Genomic DNA, 14,937 nt, shown 5'->3' on the forward strand with positions numbered 1-14,937 from the left:
GCAATAGTGGCTACCATGCTTGATAGCATAGCTCTAAAACCTTCTTTGCTTATCAGACTATTTGACAGGGAGTTAAAGCTCACAGCTCCAGTATACAATTGATGGAAATGTACATTGTAACTTAATTGCTTCTATTGATGACAACTGGAAACATGCATACCTTATAAACCACGGATTCTACTCTTACCTGTAGGATTCTATTTCTACTCAACAGAAATGAAATATTAAGTAAGCATTTGCATAGCCAAAAGATATTTACAAGAATGTTAGCAGCACTGTTTGTAGTAACAAAACACTAGAAACTACCCAAAGTCCATCAACACTAAATAAATAAATAATTTACAGTATATTCACACAACAGAATACCACTCAAGCAATGAGAATAACAAACCATGACTATGTGCAATAACATGGATGACTCTCACAAATATTGAGCAAGAGAAGCCTGACAGGAAGGAGTGCATGCTTCTGACGCCATTCACCAAAGGTAAAACAACCAGGCAAAATGTTAAATGTTAGAATAGTGGTTACCCTTGAGGGGCAGGTACTGATTTGAAAAGAGTTGTTGGATAAGGCTGTTTCTTAATCTGGGTGCTGATTACATAGGTGTATCCATTTCATGAAAATCCATCTAACACAAACTCTTAATTTGTATGCTTTAATTATATATATTTGTGTCCTTATATTACACTTCAAGATAAAATTTGCTACAAAACTCTAACTACTCAAGGAATCTAACTGCTCCATAACTACAGTAAACATTTTTCAAAATACCTTTTGGCTGACTTTGGGATTTCCCAAAAGCATTGAACTCTTAGGAAAACATAAAGAGGACAGTCATGCTGTTCTTGTGGCCTCCTCGCCCAACCAGGAATGAACCCCATTTCCAGGTCTGGGTTCTCACCACATGTACTCTGGCCACAGTTCTAAAAAGGCTGGGTTGTTGAGTCTGTTGCCAACTGACTTAAATACATTCACATCTCTCGAAGCTAATGAAGAACCTTTTGGTTTAAAAACCACAGATATGGAAACAAACCTTTCCCTGACTAAATACTTTACTGCCCTCTCAACATGTAGGACATACTTCTTTACTGAAATCTCTCTCTTTTTGAAATCAGCACACAAAATATTGCCTAATTCCAGATACATCCACCATGACAACTCTTTCAGATACTCCACTCTTAAAAATTCGTCAACAAGCCCTTTAAACCTTTAATTCTTAAGTTTATGATCTAAGGTATCTGTTGCCAGCAGAGCGTTCCTGAGACAGGAGTAATTTGTTTTGCTCAGTTGAGACTCTGCTCTTACACCCTGCACAGGAGGCCAAAAGCACTGTAACACAGCTCTAACCTGTAACTCAGTAGTAATGAGATATAGAAAGCAATCAAATTTTGCTTCGCCCAGTAAAAACTGAATTCTGTCCAAAACCTATCTTTCTCTGCAGAGAGCATCTCTGAATCATCAAACATACATCAAGTAACTAACAAGCATAGACTTGGCATATTTCAATTTGAATACACTAGTTCATGTGATTTATAACAGTGATTCTGAACCTTTAATGTATAGAAGAACTACTTTGGGATTTTGTTCTAATGCAGATTCAACTTAATATGTCAGGGGGGACCCCAATTCTGCATTTCAAACAAGCTGACACTGCTGGTCTGAGGACTCAGCTTTGAGAAGTAAACACCTAAAGAAAGGGAGGTGGACCATGCTGTATCAGGCCTTTCTCTGGCATGATCAGCCACTAGCTATTTGGTCCATCTGACATCAAGAGTAATTATGGACACATTCAGATTAGGCCATTTGAATACCATCCAGAGAAGCATCACTACAGAAAACAACTGTCCTTCCCAATGAACAATTCCTTTAGCGGCAACAATTTAGACTAAATACAACTTAGCAAGTAAAAAGTAAGAATAAGGTATAAAAAAGTAGGAGAAAAACACAGAAGAGATTCAAATTGAGGCAAACCATTTTGTGATTAGCACCCACGTGCTCACTTGAAATGCAAGATTTAATGCAAGCGAGAGCTAATGTTATTTTTAAAAAGAGGCCTTCCCCCCATGAAGTAAACAACACCTAATGCCTCATTTACCACCACCATGATTTGAGGAAATATAAACAGATTTTCAACTTTTGAGATTCTTAAGGTAAAAAGAAAGAGAAAAACCATTATTCTGACTCACCTTATAAGGGCAAGTAAATTGTCAAGAAGTTTCAGAATCTGTTCTGTACAGGGGTTACGGAAGACTGGATTTCCAGTGGGTGTATAACCCACCACAAACCCTCCAGCTTTGGCCTCTTCGAGGTCGGTGGGCCAGCAAGTTCGTTTCACAACACCCATGATGCTATACACACAAAAGCTCATCTACAGAAAAACAAAATGAAAGGTAAACATAAAAGGGGAAGAAAAGACAAAAGTGCTATTAGATATATGCAGGGTTATGACAAAAGGGATACAAAGACCAGAGAGAAGGAAGAGGCTCCTGCCCCCAACCCTGTCCCTTCTGTTAAGGTCAAGTCCTTTCACTGCCATCTTCAAATGCAGTGGTAGGCTCTAGAAAGTTCTCTGTCATGAGGATGTCCTTCCAGAGGCTACAGTGACCCTCTCACAGGACCCAACTAGAAGGTGGCTTGGATATGCTTCAAAACAAGGTATTTAGACAGATAGCACTTTATCTTGTTTTTGAGTTGACCCTGCATCTTCCAGCTTAAGCCTTGACAGCTTTTGCCTAACCCCCACTCATGGTATTCTTAACCAACCTGTTACTTGCCAGGTTAATTAATGTTGTTTTTGTCATAATGGAGACAAGAACAATGCTTATTTAAATAGCAAAAACTGAAAAATCTCAGGTTTGCAAGTTAGGTCATCATTTAGGACTTTACATGCCAGAGAGCAATGGCAGGGAGGACTCACCCTGCTGACCAAGTTCTGACCTACTTCCTCATTACACCTTCAGTCTTCAGAGCTATTTAGAGATCCTTAAAGCCAAAATAATGACTTCATAGAAAAGACCATCTGCTCTGCTGTGGGAACTAACTCAAGAATTCAAGACTAAAGAAGAAAAGAAAGGAGAAGCTTAGGAAAGTGAAGAGCCCAGATTTCTGACCCATATAGAAAAAAATGTAAATGACCACACCCCTACTCCTACCCGTGGCAAGTTCCATTTCCCATTCCCAGAAAATGCTTACTTACTCGTGCACGGTTTAAGCCACAGGAATCCTCCAGGGCAGGGTCACAGCTTTTCCGATCTGCACCCACATAGGCAAGAAATGCATCAACATCTGACAGCACTCTGAAGGTTAGGGGGAAAGACAAGCTATACCATGATTTTAAGCAAGGACAGTTTCTTCCACAAAAGCTATGCTTATTTGGTCCCAAAGAACAGTTGTTATAGTGACAGCAGGTTAATCATATTGTCAGCTTTCATTTGACAGTTTAAACTTCTCTTCTCACATCTAAATGTTATTAGTGACACTTTTGCCCTGGCTGGTGTGGCTCAGTGGATTGAGCGCCAGCCTGCGAACCAAAGGGCGGCTGGTTTGATTCCCAGTCAGGGCACATGCCTGGATTGCGGGCCAGGCCCCCAGTAGGGGGCATGTGAGAGGCAACCACACACTGATGTTCCTCTCCCTCTCTTTCTCCTTCCTTTCCCTTCTGTCTCAAAATTTAAAAAAAAGAAGTTACTAGTGACACTTTTAAGAATACAAGCTTGGATCCTGGCTGGTGTGGCTCAATGGACTAAGTGCTGGCCTGTGAACCAAAATGTTGCTGATTCAATTCCCAGTCAGGGCACATGCCCAAGTTGCAGGCAGGTCCCCATTTGGGGGCGTGTGAGAGGCAACTGATCATGTATCTATCTCCTGTACATTGATGTTTCTCTCCTTCTCTTTTTCCCTCCCTTACCCTCTCTCTAGAAATAAACAAATAGAATCTTAAAAAAAAAAAGAAAGAAAAGAAAAAGAATACAAGCCTGGTTCAGTTGGTTAGAGTGTTATCCAATAGGGGTTTAATCCCCAGTTGGGGCACATACAAGAACCAACCAATAAATGCATAAATAAGTGGAACAAAAAAACCCTATGTTTCTTCTTCCCTCCCTCTCTCCTTTCTCTCCCCCACTCCCTCCCTACTTCCTTTCCTCTGTCTCTCTAAAATCAGTCAGAAAACAAAATACAAGCTTTGATGGCACTCTCCCTTTTGAGAGCATGCCACGCCTTCCCCTCCTCTTTCCCCAGTGGGGTGTGCTTTCTCAGGAGCATGCCCGTGCCTTTCCCTTCCCACCAGGTGCATTACCTTTGTCTTTCTCTCTCCTAAGTGCCAAGGGCCCGCCTTTGTCTCTGTAATTTGTTTCCTTGACCTAAGCAGCCCAGCTGGCTCACTTCTACTACCTCTGTAACTTTCTAAATAACCTTTTTCTTATTTAAAAAAAAAAGAAAAAGAATACAAGCTTGAGAATGCTATGTGGGCACAGATGAGTGTCTGTGTGGCTCCTAATTCGTATGGGCCATTACTGGCTATTCTTATTTCTCTGTATGTACTGGTGCTACAACACAGACAGCACATTTCACTGTGGCCTCCCAAACCATACAATCCATTTTTTCCCCAAGATTTTATTTATTTATTTTTAGAGAGAGGGGAAAGGAGGGAGAAAGAGAGGGAGAGAAACATCAATGTGTGGCTGACTCTCATGTGGGCCCCATTTGGGACCCAGTCTGCAACCCAGTCATGTGCCCTGACTAGGAATTGAACCAGCGACCCTTTAGGTCACAGCCCATGCTCAATCCACTGAGCTATACCAGCCAGGGCCACAATCCATTTTTTTATTCTCCCTCTCTATACCTGTGTTCAGCAAAAGAGGGTATTTTCAGCAATTAGAATAGAGGCTGCTTTCATACATCACTGATTGTGCCATATCTCAATATCCTTACACTTCCCTCCTGGGCATTGCATACTCTTTTTTTTTTGGTTAATTATAGTTGACTTTCAATATTATTTTATATTAGTTTCAGGTATACAGCATAGTGGTTAGACATTTACATAAATTATGAAGTGACCCCCCTGATAAGTCTAGTACCTGCCTGGCATACTACTACTGACTATAAATTCCCTATGTTGCACTTTACATTCCCATGACCAGCACAGCTCTTGAAATAGAATGGATGCTTCAGTGCAGTGCCAGTAAGCAGCAAAGGATCTCCCCTACCTGTGCATGTCTTCAGAAAGCCAGATGCTGGCCACTGGTGCCATCAGCTCCTCTAGGAACATCTTCTGACGCTCATAGTTCTTGAATTGGTTGCTAATAAGAACCAGGGCTTCCATGAGGGTACACTTCTCCATTTGTGTCAGGAGTAGCTCATTGGAGAGGAGTTGTTTCACATGGTTATAAAGCATGTCAAAATTAGGCTGCAGATCACAAAGGAAAAAATATACTAATTTTCAGGGAGAGATGAGTCACTCGAGGAAGCTGAAAGGAAAACCAAGGCATTCATTCCCAAAAAGGTCAGGTCTATAAGACTGTCCTTAGTGGTTTAGCTTCAGGGTTCTTTAGTTTGGGCAAATAAGGCAATTTAGGCAGAAGGTGGCTGTCTTGAGTATTTCGGTAACTGCAATTTCCCATAGTGGGAAAACAATTTATCTTTTTTCTACATCAACTTTTACAGTATGCTCACAAAGGTCAGTTTGTTTTATACACACATACATACACATACTCTCACACAACACTGCTATGTGTTCAGAAGAGAAATTTATGGTGAATTTGTAATTTGGAGTAGTGCTAAATTTATTCTAAAAACCATTCAAAAAATATTGGGGTTCACATCTGGCTTCTCTCAAGATTAGGCACATCATTTGCCAGTAGTAGTTAAGAACATTACATAGTACAGTAAAGAGGTGTACACCGATGGGAAAAATTTGGTTGCATCTATATGGAAGACAACTATTTATTTTGAGGAAATATTTTGCATTTTTAACTCTCTACTAAGTAGAAGACACCAATTGAAGAATGCTTATCTTAAGCAATGACATAGTTCCCAGTTTTCCATTTACGTGAGGTAAAAATAAAAATGAATTTACAAAAAAAAAAAGAAAACAAAACACACCAAACTTGACAGGTCTCAGTGACTACTTGGCCAAATCCAGTGGCTTACCAGTGCAAGATGGGGGTAGTCTCGACATATCTTGATGATGGAGGAACAAGCATGTCTTCTCACGTTCCTCACTGCCCGGGTTCTGGGGGCCTAGGAAGAAATATTCAACAAATGTGGAGCCACTTTTAATACAACTTACAGATGTTGCCTATTACTATGTAAATACCTCCTCCAGAGCAAATTCACAGTCACATGTTACAACTATGTAAAATATGAGTATAAAGACATGACATTTATAGCCACCATGAATCCATATTTACTGTTTACCCTAGGGTATCTCTAGTACAAAATACTTTATCATATGACCATCTCTTGCCTTCACTTACCCTTTCTACAAAAAAAAAAATCTAAACTAAGTGTTGGGTATTTATACTTTTGCTCTCAAGAATTGGTTGGTTGAATTAATGGTCTTACCTTACTTTCTTCAACAGTTTCAAAAGTGACAGATGAAAATAGCTAAGGGGAAGGAGAAAAAGGTCACTCATCAGTAACAACTCCCTAAAGTTTTTTTAAAACAGTAGTTATAAAGTTTCCAACTAAAAATCCCCAAAGTGTTACAATATGGCTACAAAAGGCTTTCAATTAGTATTACACAGTTTTGGGTGTTTGTTTTCTTGGTTAAGTAGGAGGGCTTGAAATTTACAATTTCACCATCAAACATTTTACAAAGATAAAAGGCCACAGAACCCCAGAACAACCCTTGTCATCATGCAAACATTCAGCTGTAGTAATGCCTCTTCCTTCTCTACTTTTTATTAAAAGTTAAGTGATCTATCTTCCCTAACTCCACTGCATAACTTCCCATTTACTCTTTAACCCAATGCAATATGACTGCTGCGGACTAACACTCTAAAAAAGGTCTAAAAGAGAAACCTAATAAACATTCTCCAGTTAAGAAAATTTCAGTTGCAACAAAAGAGTCCACATTTTTGAAGTTATACTGGTCTTTGTCATACAACATTTTCTCTACTTCTCTGGCTTTTTTCCTACTTTGGAGTTTCTTTTTAAGATTTTATTTACTTTTTTTTGGAGCAGGGGAAGGGAAAGAGGAAGAGAGGGAGAACATCAATGTGTGAGAGATACATCTATCAGTTGCCTCTCACACACCCCCCACTGGGGACCTGGCCCACAATCCAGGCATGTGCTCTGACTGGGAATTGAACTGGCAACCTTTTGGTTTGCAGGCCAGCGCTCAATGGAATGAACCACACCAGCCAGGGTTCCTTTGGGGCTTCTTATTCTTTGCTCCCTTCCCCTCAATGGTAGTGATCTCCAGGGTTCCCTGCTTGAGCCACCTAATTCTACTGATCCTCTTCCCTAGGGCTTCACCTCTGTTCTTGACACTTCCATGATGATGCTGCCTTAAGTTTATCTTGTAATAAAAACTTATAAGTTTTCTAAAGTCTAGACCTTTAACCTCAAATAGCCAATGTATTGCGAGGTATCTCCGCAAATATTGTATATATACTTCAAACACAGTATTCTAAAACAAAACTCACTCCCTTTTCTTCCATACTCCTACACTACCTAATGATCTGCTATTTGCCCTCAGGTGGCACTCTACTACTCACCTAGTCACCTACACTGGAAACTTCTAACCCCTCTCACAATCCCCTCTCAGACTGACAGCATGCTCTGATACCCTCTCAGGGGTGTCCAACCTTTTGGCATCTCTGGGCCACAATGGAAGAAGAGTTGTCTTGGGTCACACATGAAATATATAGACACTAATGAAAACTGATGAGCAAAAAAAAAAGGTTTTAAGTAAATTTACGACTTTTTGTTGGGCTGCATGTAGCCCATGAACCGTGGATTGGACACCCCTGCTTCTTTTCCATTGCTCAGTGTACATGTCTATTAATTGCAATGCCACACTGGTACACTTGGTTACATGACTTTCTTCCCAGAGTGCTCCTAAAGGATAATGCTTTTTTAAAAAATAATATTGTGGTGCTTGATCCACAATAAGTATGAGTAAATATCTGATAAATGAATAAATGACTATCAGCTTATCTCACACTTCCAAAAGCAATTACATGTATTAGTTTAGAAATGCCAAATTGTTTACAAAGCAGTTGAAATTTACCTTAGAAAAGACCTGGGGCAGGAACTCTGGTCTGTAGGTGACAAACGGAAAGAGTGCTGAGACATCAGTGAGAACACAAGACAGAATGAGAGGGTCTTTAGTGTCAAAGTTCAGGACCATCTGCAATAGCTCTAGTCCATCATTAACAGGGATTTCCTGTAATACAGAGACGAAAAGGCAGTTGACATGGCTGATAACTTTTCCTTTGGACTACAGTTTGCAAATGTATAACATAGTTGCCACATATGTATGGTCTTACGTACTGCTTTTTAACTCTTAAATTCGAAGCATTACTCCATGTTATGAAAATTTTTCATATATGCTAAAGATACTATATCTCCTTCTACCAGAAATTGAGATTATTTTTAGTTCTTTTTCATTAGTATATAATGCTAACACACATCTTTGCAAAAATAAATTTGGCTACATTTTCAGTGATTTCATTCGAATAAGAGATTTTCAGGATTGGTTAGAATCACTGGGTCAAAAGGTATACATATATTTAACTCAAGCTGCTTTTCTTCTTTACAGGTTTTATCAATTGACTCTTTTTTAAAAAAATTATTGATTGATTTTACAGAGACAGGTAGAGATACAGAAATACAGACAGAGATAGACAGATAGACAGAAACATCGATTTGTTGTTCCACTTATTTATGCATTCATTGGTTGATTCTTTTATGTGCTCTGACTGGGGATGGAACCCACAACCTAGGCATATTGGGATAACACTCTAACCAACTGAACTACCTGGTCAGGGCACCAACTGATTCTTAATCCATTAACGTGCCTTTCTTTTTTTTCTTTTTTTTTTTTTTCTTCAATTTACTAGTTTTTTTTTTAAAGATTTTATTTATTTATTTTTAGAGAGGGAAGTGGGGGAGAGAGAGAGAGAGAGAGAGAGAGAGAGAGAGAGGGAGGGAGAGAGAGAGAGAGAGAGAGAGGGAGGGGCGGAGAGAGAGAGAGAGAGAAACATCAATGTGCGGTTGCTGGGGGTTATGGCCTGCAACCCAGGCATGTACCCTGGCTGGGAATCGAACCTGGGACACTTTGGTTCCCAGCCCGTGCTCCATCCACTGAGCTACGCCAGCCAGGGCTAACGTGCCTTTCTTATCATGTTCTCGGCAGCACTGAGTTTATTCCCTAAAATTTGTACTTATTTAAAAGTAAAAAAAAAAAAAAGAGCTTACTTAAATTTGCATTTCTTCCATTATAAATGAGGTTTTTTTCACATTTATCAACTATTTTAGTTTCTATTCTATATATTATCTGAACACATCTTTTCTCTATTTCTCCACTGGATTCCAATGTTTTTATCAATTTATATAAACCTCTTACTGTGAAATATTCCAGGCATTTAAAATAGTATAAATAATACTTTAATGACCCTCCATACAACTTTGAGAAGTACAATGTTACTGATGGTTGTTGTTTTGTACACATAATCTCATTTTCAGCCACCACCCTGAATTTGGTTGTTCATAATTTCAAATTCCTTCTATTCAGATTTCTGTATATTTTTACCCCAAATGTACATAGTCCTAATTACAGTATTATATATTCACTTTTGTAGCTTGCTGTTTTAGGTCAACATATGTTTATCAGAATTATCCCTATTCATTGTATAAGTCTAGTTAATTTTCACTGGTCTATGATAAATATATTACAATCTATTCTATATCATATACTGGTGGATATTAAGTATTTTTCTTGGCTTAACACACAAGGCCTCTATATTGGTCACTCAGTACACATGTGGGATTTCTCCTGAGTCCAGACTTAGGAGTAGAGTTGCTAGGTTGTAGGGTTATGTGTCAACTAAATATTGCCAAATTCTCCTTCAAAGTTGTGATATTAACTGTGCTCTGTAAGTGATGATTAAGAGATAGGCTATTTAAAAAAAATTCTTAGTTGAGGACAACTTTTTCATAGCTTTTTAGAGAGAGGGGAAGGGAGAGAGGTAGAGAGAGAGACATGATTGATTGCCTTCTCTTATGTGCCCCAGCTGGGGACCAAACCTGCAACCTGGGTATGTGCCCTGACCAGCAATCAAACGCACAACATTTTCATCCACAGGATGCCAATCCAACCAACTGAACCATACTGGCTAGGGCAAGAGATAAGCCTTTTAGAGGAAGAATATCAACCCCATCCATACTTATTGCAAATACTGTTTCAGGTTTGACTTTTAAAAGCTTATTTTATAAGTTAAACATATGCAGTTAAAGCCATTAATTTTTTTGTGATTACTTTCATTGTTTTTCAATTTTTAGGAAACCTTCCCTAAACAGTTGACTTTCCCTAATGTTATTTATTAAATGATCCAATCCTTCTCATTCCTTGTATATGCTCCGGGTTGTTTCGGGGCTACTTTACTCCACTGAACTAATGCCAGTCCCACACTGCATTAAAATACTGTAGCTTTACATTTTACTATCTAAGGCAAATCAATCTTCATCTTCTTCAAAATGAGATTTCTCTCCTCCAAAGCTCTTCCCTACATTAATTCACTGCTAAAGCTACTCCAGTAGGGTTCTACCCAATGTTCTTGGATCCACTCTACTGGAAATACAAGCTCAGCTAATGCCACTATGGACAAGATGAGTAGTTTTTCAACCTTTTTAGCCAAAGAAGCTCACATAATAAAAGTTGATCTGCTCTGACTGACCAAGGGTGAGAGTGGGGATTGAGGGCAGAAGCTAGGCAGTCTGTAAAACCATTAGATGTAGGTAATACTCTGCCAAGTCAGAAATTGATGGCAACATGTGGGAGTGCACCAAGCTGAGATCTGTCACTTGCACACTCCTGAGACATACAATTGTTACAGCTTCATTAAACAAGCAGGTGAATAATTTAATAGTATTTTCAAACATTCATCTCTCTGGATTAGGAACGCTCATTCTGACGCATTTGCTTTTCATGGGGGAAAAAAAGGTCATAGAGTCAGGTTTACTTGAAGTCATTGACATGCCTAAATACTACCATCTAGGATTCTCCTGAAGAAAAAAGAATTTATTGCTATTTGTTTTTCTCCCTACCAGTGGTTATGAATCTTACCAAATTTATAATTGCTATGTAGCCCACATCTTTCTGATATATACATTCCAAACATTTTTTTTTGTATTTTTTAACCAACTGGTATTTGACCAAATACCATCATATTCAAGGACATACTGTAAAATCCAACATACAACCAACCAGGTACTCCCCTCTCCCCTGCCCCGGGACTACCAGTCCTTTCATCAACTTAAAAACAAGTGCTTGACAAACCCTGACCATTTCTTTCTCCTGCCTTCAAGCAGGATTATACCCACATATCTGGACCAACTTCAAGATGTCTAATTTAAAATGCCAGGCAAGGAAACAGCAGGGCCATTACCATTGATTTAATAAAGGGCTTTCTTCATCTGCCATACTTAGTAATATAAGTCCCATCTAAACTTAAAACATGACTAACATAGTAAAAATACAGGATCCAAGTAGGATTTCCCACCTACATTTTGGAAAAAACTCAGAATGTCATCATTTCAAACTGAAATGAATATAAAAACAGATGAAGTTAATAACCTTGAAATTTAATTTGTTAGTATGCACTTGTAAGAAAAAAAGAAACAATATCCCCCTCTTCTTCAAGAGACTTAGTTTCTTTCTACAACTAACCCAGAATACATTAAAATGTAATTAACACCAAATGAACAATAGTCATTTTAATTTAATTAACATAATTAATACATACAGTATGTACTATTATCTAATTCATTATAGCTTTACCTAAGGTAATGTTATAAGGGGGTGACAGGTGACATGAAGTATAGAAAAACCAGAACTATTTATTTAGTTATTCAGAGAAGAAAGCCACTAATCATCCAAAATGAATATTCTGGTCTATCTGCCATACACTGAAAAAGAGGCTTAATGGCAAGTATCTCAAGATTCTCCAATTTGAGGTTTGGAATAGTTATTCTACCTGTGGTTCAGTGTACTATCAGCTCATCTGATAAATACTGCCCCTTCATATGATGAATATCAGCCCCTTAAGATGAATACTAAACATTGTAGGGCTGAGAGTCAGACAGGCCTGAGTTAGCTCTGATACTTACAAGCCATGGAATTTGAGTATGCTATTTAACCTTTCTGAATCCCATTTTCTTCTTCTGTAAGATGCACATCCACAGATTTCCTATCTCTCTATTAGTTTTCAAAAGATCAAAATCATTACACAATCAGCATTGGAAAGAGTTACTTACTTCTTTATCTAGTGTTCGAAACATCTGGTTGATTACACTTTCCAAAAAAAAGGTCATGGCTTCCCACTGCACAAATGAAGGTGAGAAGATGGAGCAGAGGCCACCTTCCCCAGTTCCAGCTGTAAGAAAACAGGGATATAAAACATTCTCACACACATCAACACTGTAGGTAGGATCACAAAGACACAGAAAGACAATGGGGCCTTAGAGACTACTTGGTAATTTCACAGTTAAAGGTACTAAAATAATCTAACCCCTCGGCTTGGGAAAAGAACAAAATGGAAAAGGAGTCTCTATTCTGCTTCCACCTCTTACAATGAGCTGTCTGAATTCAGCTCTGTAAGCCTTATCTATAAAACCATTTTGAGTACTGAGTAAGAATATACAAGTAAGCATCAAAAACAGTGCTTGGCCAATTAGAGGCAATTGATAAATATTAAGTTCTCCTTTCCTTCTTTATAATCTGTCCATGAGAATCTGAATAATTAAGATATTTGAGTGTCTTTGGGACTTCTGGCTAATATGGAGGTGTAGGTAGACACACTGTGCCTCCTTGCACAACCAAAATAAGGCCAACAAAAATTTAGAAGAAAAAAAAACCCAAACAACAACCAGTACTGACAGAAAATTGAACTGTATGGAAGTTTGACAACCAAGGAGTTAAAGGTCCCAGCATGGGGAAATAAAGCTTCAAAACACAAACTGAAAACACCTGTGGGGGTTGAGGGGCTGGGAGAAACTCCCAGCCTCACAGGGGAGTTCATGGGAGAGACCCACAGGGTCCCAGAATGTACACAAACCCACCCACAAGGGAATTGGCACCAGAAAGGCCCAATTTGCTTGTGGAAAGCGGGGGGTGTGACTGAAATCCAGCAGAGAACACAGCAAGCGCTCTTGTTCCCCAAATACAGCATCACAACACAGCAACTGGGTTGCCACACCCTGGTAAACACCTAAGACTCCACCCCTCACTACATAACAGGCGCTGTCAAGCTAAAAAAAAAATGGCCCAAACGAAAGAACAGATCAAAGCATCAGAAAAATACAACTAAGCGACGAAGAGATAGCCAGCCTATCAGATACACAGGTCAAAGCACTGGTGGTCAGGATGCTCACAGAGTTGGTTGAATCTGTTCAAAAATTAGATGAAAAAACGAAGGCTACATAAAGTGAAATAAAGGAAAAGGTACAGGGAACCAACAGTGATGGGAAGGAAACTGGGACTCAAATCAATGGTGTGGACCAGAAGGAAGAAAGAAACAACCAAATAGAAAAGAATGAAGAAATAAGAATTCAAAAAAATGAGGAGAGGCTTAGGAACCTCCAGGACATCTTTAAACATTCCAACATCTGAATTATAGGGGTACCAGAAGAAGAAGAGGAAGGGCAACAAGTGGAAAAGTTATTTGAACAAATTATAAAGGAGAACTTCCCCAATCTGGCAAAGGAAATAGACTCTGGAAGTCCAGGAAGCTCAGAGAGTCCCAAAGAAGTTGGACCTGAGGAGGAACACACCAAGGCACATCATAATTACATTAACCAAGATAAAAATGAAGGAGAGAATCCTAAAAGCAGCAAGAAATAAGGAGACAGTTACCTACAAAGGAGTTCTCATCAGACTGTTAGCTGATTTCTCAAAAGAGACCTTACAGGCAAGAAGGGGCTGGAAAGAAGTATTCCAAGTCATAAAAGGCAAGGACCTACATCCAAGATTGCTCTATCCAGCAAAGCTTTCATTTAGAATGGAAGGGCAGATAAAGTGCTTCTCAGAAAAGGTCAAGTTCAAGGAGTTCATCATCACCAAACCCTTATTATATGAAATGTTAAAGGGACTTATCTAAGAAAAAGAAGATAAAAAACATGTATAGTAAGATGACAGCACATTCACAATTATGAAGAACCACACCTAAAACAAAAACAAAAACAAACTAAGCAATCAACTAGAACAGGAACAGAACAACAGAAATGGAGATCACATGAAGGGTTATCAACAGGGGAGTGGGAGGAGGAGGGGGGGAAAGGTACAGAGAATAAGTAGCATAGATGGTAGGTAGAAAATAGATAGAGGGAGGGTAAGAATAGTATGGGAAATGTAGAAGCTAAAGAACTTATAAGTGTGACACTTGGACATGAACTAAAGGGGGGGAACATGGGTGGTAGAAGGTGTGCAGGGTGGAGGGGAGTGAAGAGGGGGAAATGGGACAACTGTAATAGCATTATCAGTAAAATATGTTTTAAAAAAGATATTTGAGACCATAAATAATCCTTCCAACAAAAAACTGACATAAGATACAAAATGCTGCTTCACATCCAATAGCTTCACATCCTCAGGACAATTGCAAAGGCTGTGTCTAGAGAACTGTGACACCCTCCAAGATCACAAGTATCATCAAGCCACATCACTCAAACAGCAAGGCACAGGCAAAAAGAATGACAAATTACTTTTCTTGCTTC

The 14,937-nt window shown here is 39.0% G+C and overlaps 1 protein-coding gene across 2 annotated transcripts in view; it reads right to left on the bottom strand.

Annotated features, from left to right (window-relative positions):
* The window catches only part of XPO5 (exportin 5), a 58,703-nt gene that overhangs the window by 20,437 nt on the left and 23,329 nt on the right, over window positions 1-14,937 (bottom strand). For both annotated transcript variants that reach the window (XM_036024125.1, XM_036024126.1), the window contains 7 exons: window positions 12,484-12,602; window positions 8,237-8,392; window positions 6,565-6,606; window positions 6,151-6,240; window positions 5,208-5,407; window positions 3,200-3,299; window positions 2,190-2,371 (listed from right to left, as the gene is read on the bottom strand). In XM_036024125.1, the coding sequence (XP_035880018.1) occupies window positions 2,190-2,371; window positions 3,200-3,299; window positions 5,208-5,407; window positions 6,151-6,240; window positions 6,565-6,606; window positions 8,237-8,392; window positions 12,484-12,602 (889 nt within the window). The remainder of the gene's footprint in view (window positions 1-2,189; window positions 2,372-3,199; window positions 3,300-5,207; window positions 5,408-6,150; window positions 6,241-6,564; window positions 6,607-8,236; window positions 8,393-12,483; window positions 12,603-14,937) is intronic.

The sequence above is a fragment of the Phyllostomus discolor genome, chromosome 4, assembly GCF_004126475.2.
Source record: "Phyllostomus discolor isolate MPI-MPIP mPhyDis1 chromosome 4, mPhyDis1.pri.v3, whole genome shotgun sequence".
Taxonomy (NCBI): Eukaryota; Metazoa; Chordata; class Mammalia; order Chiroptera; family Phyllostomidae; genus Phyllostomus; species Phyllostomus discolor.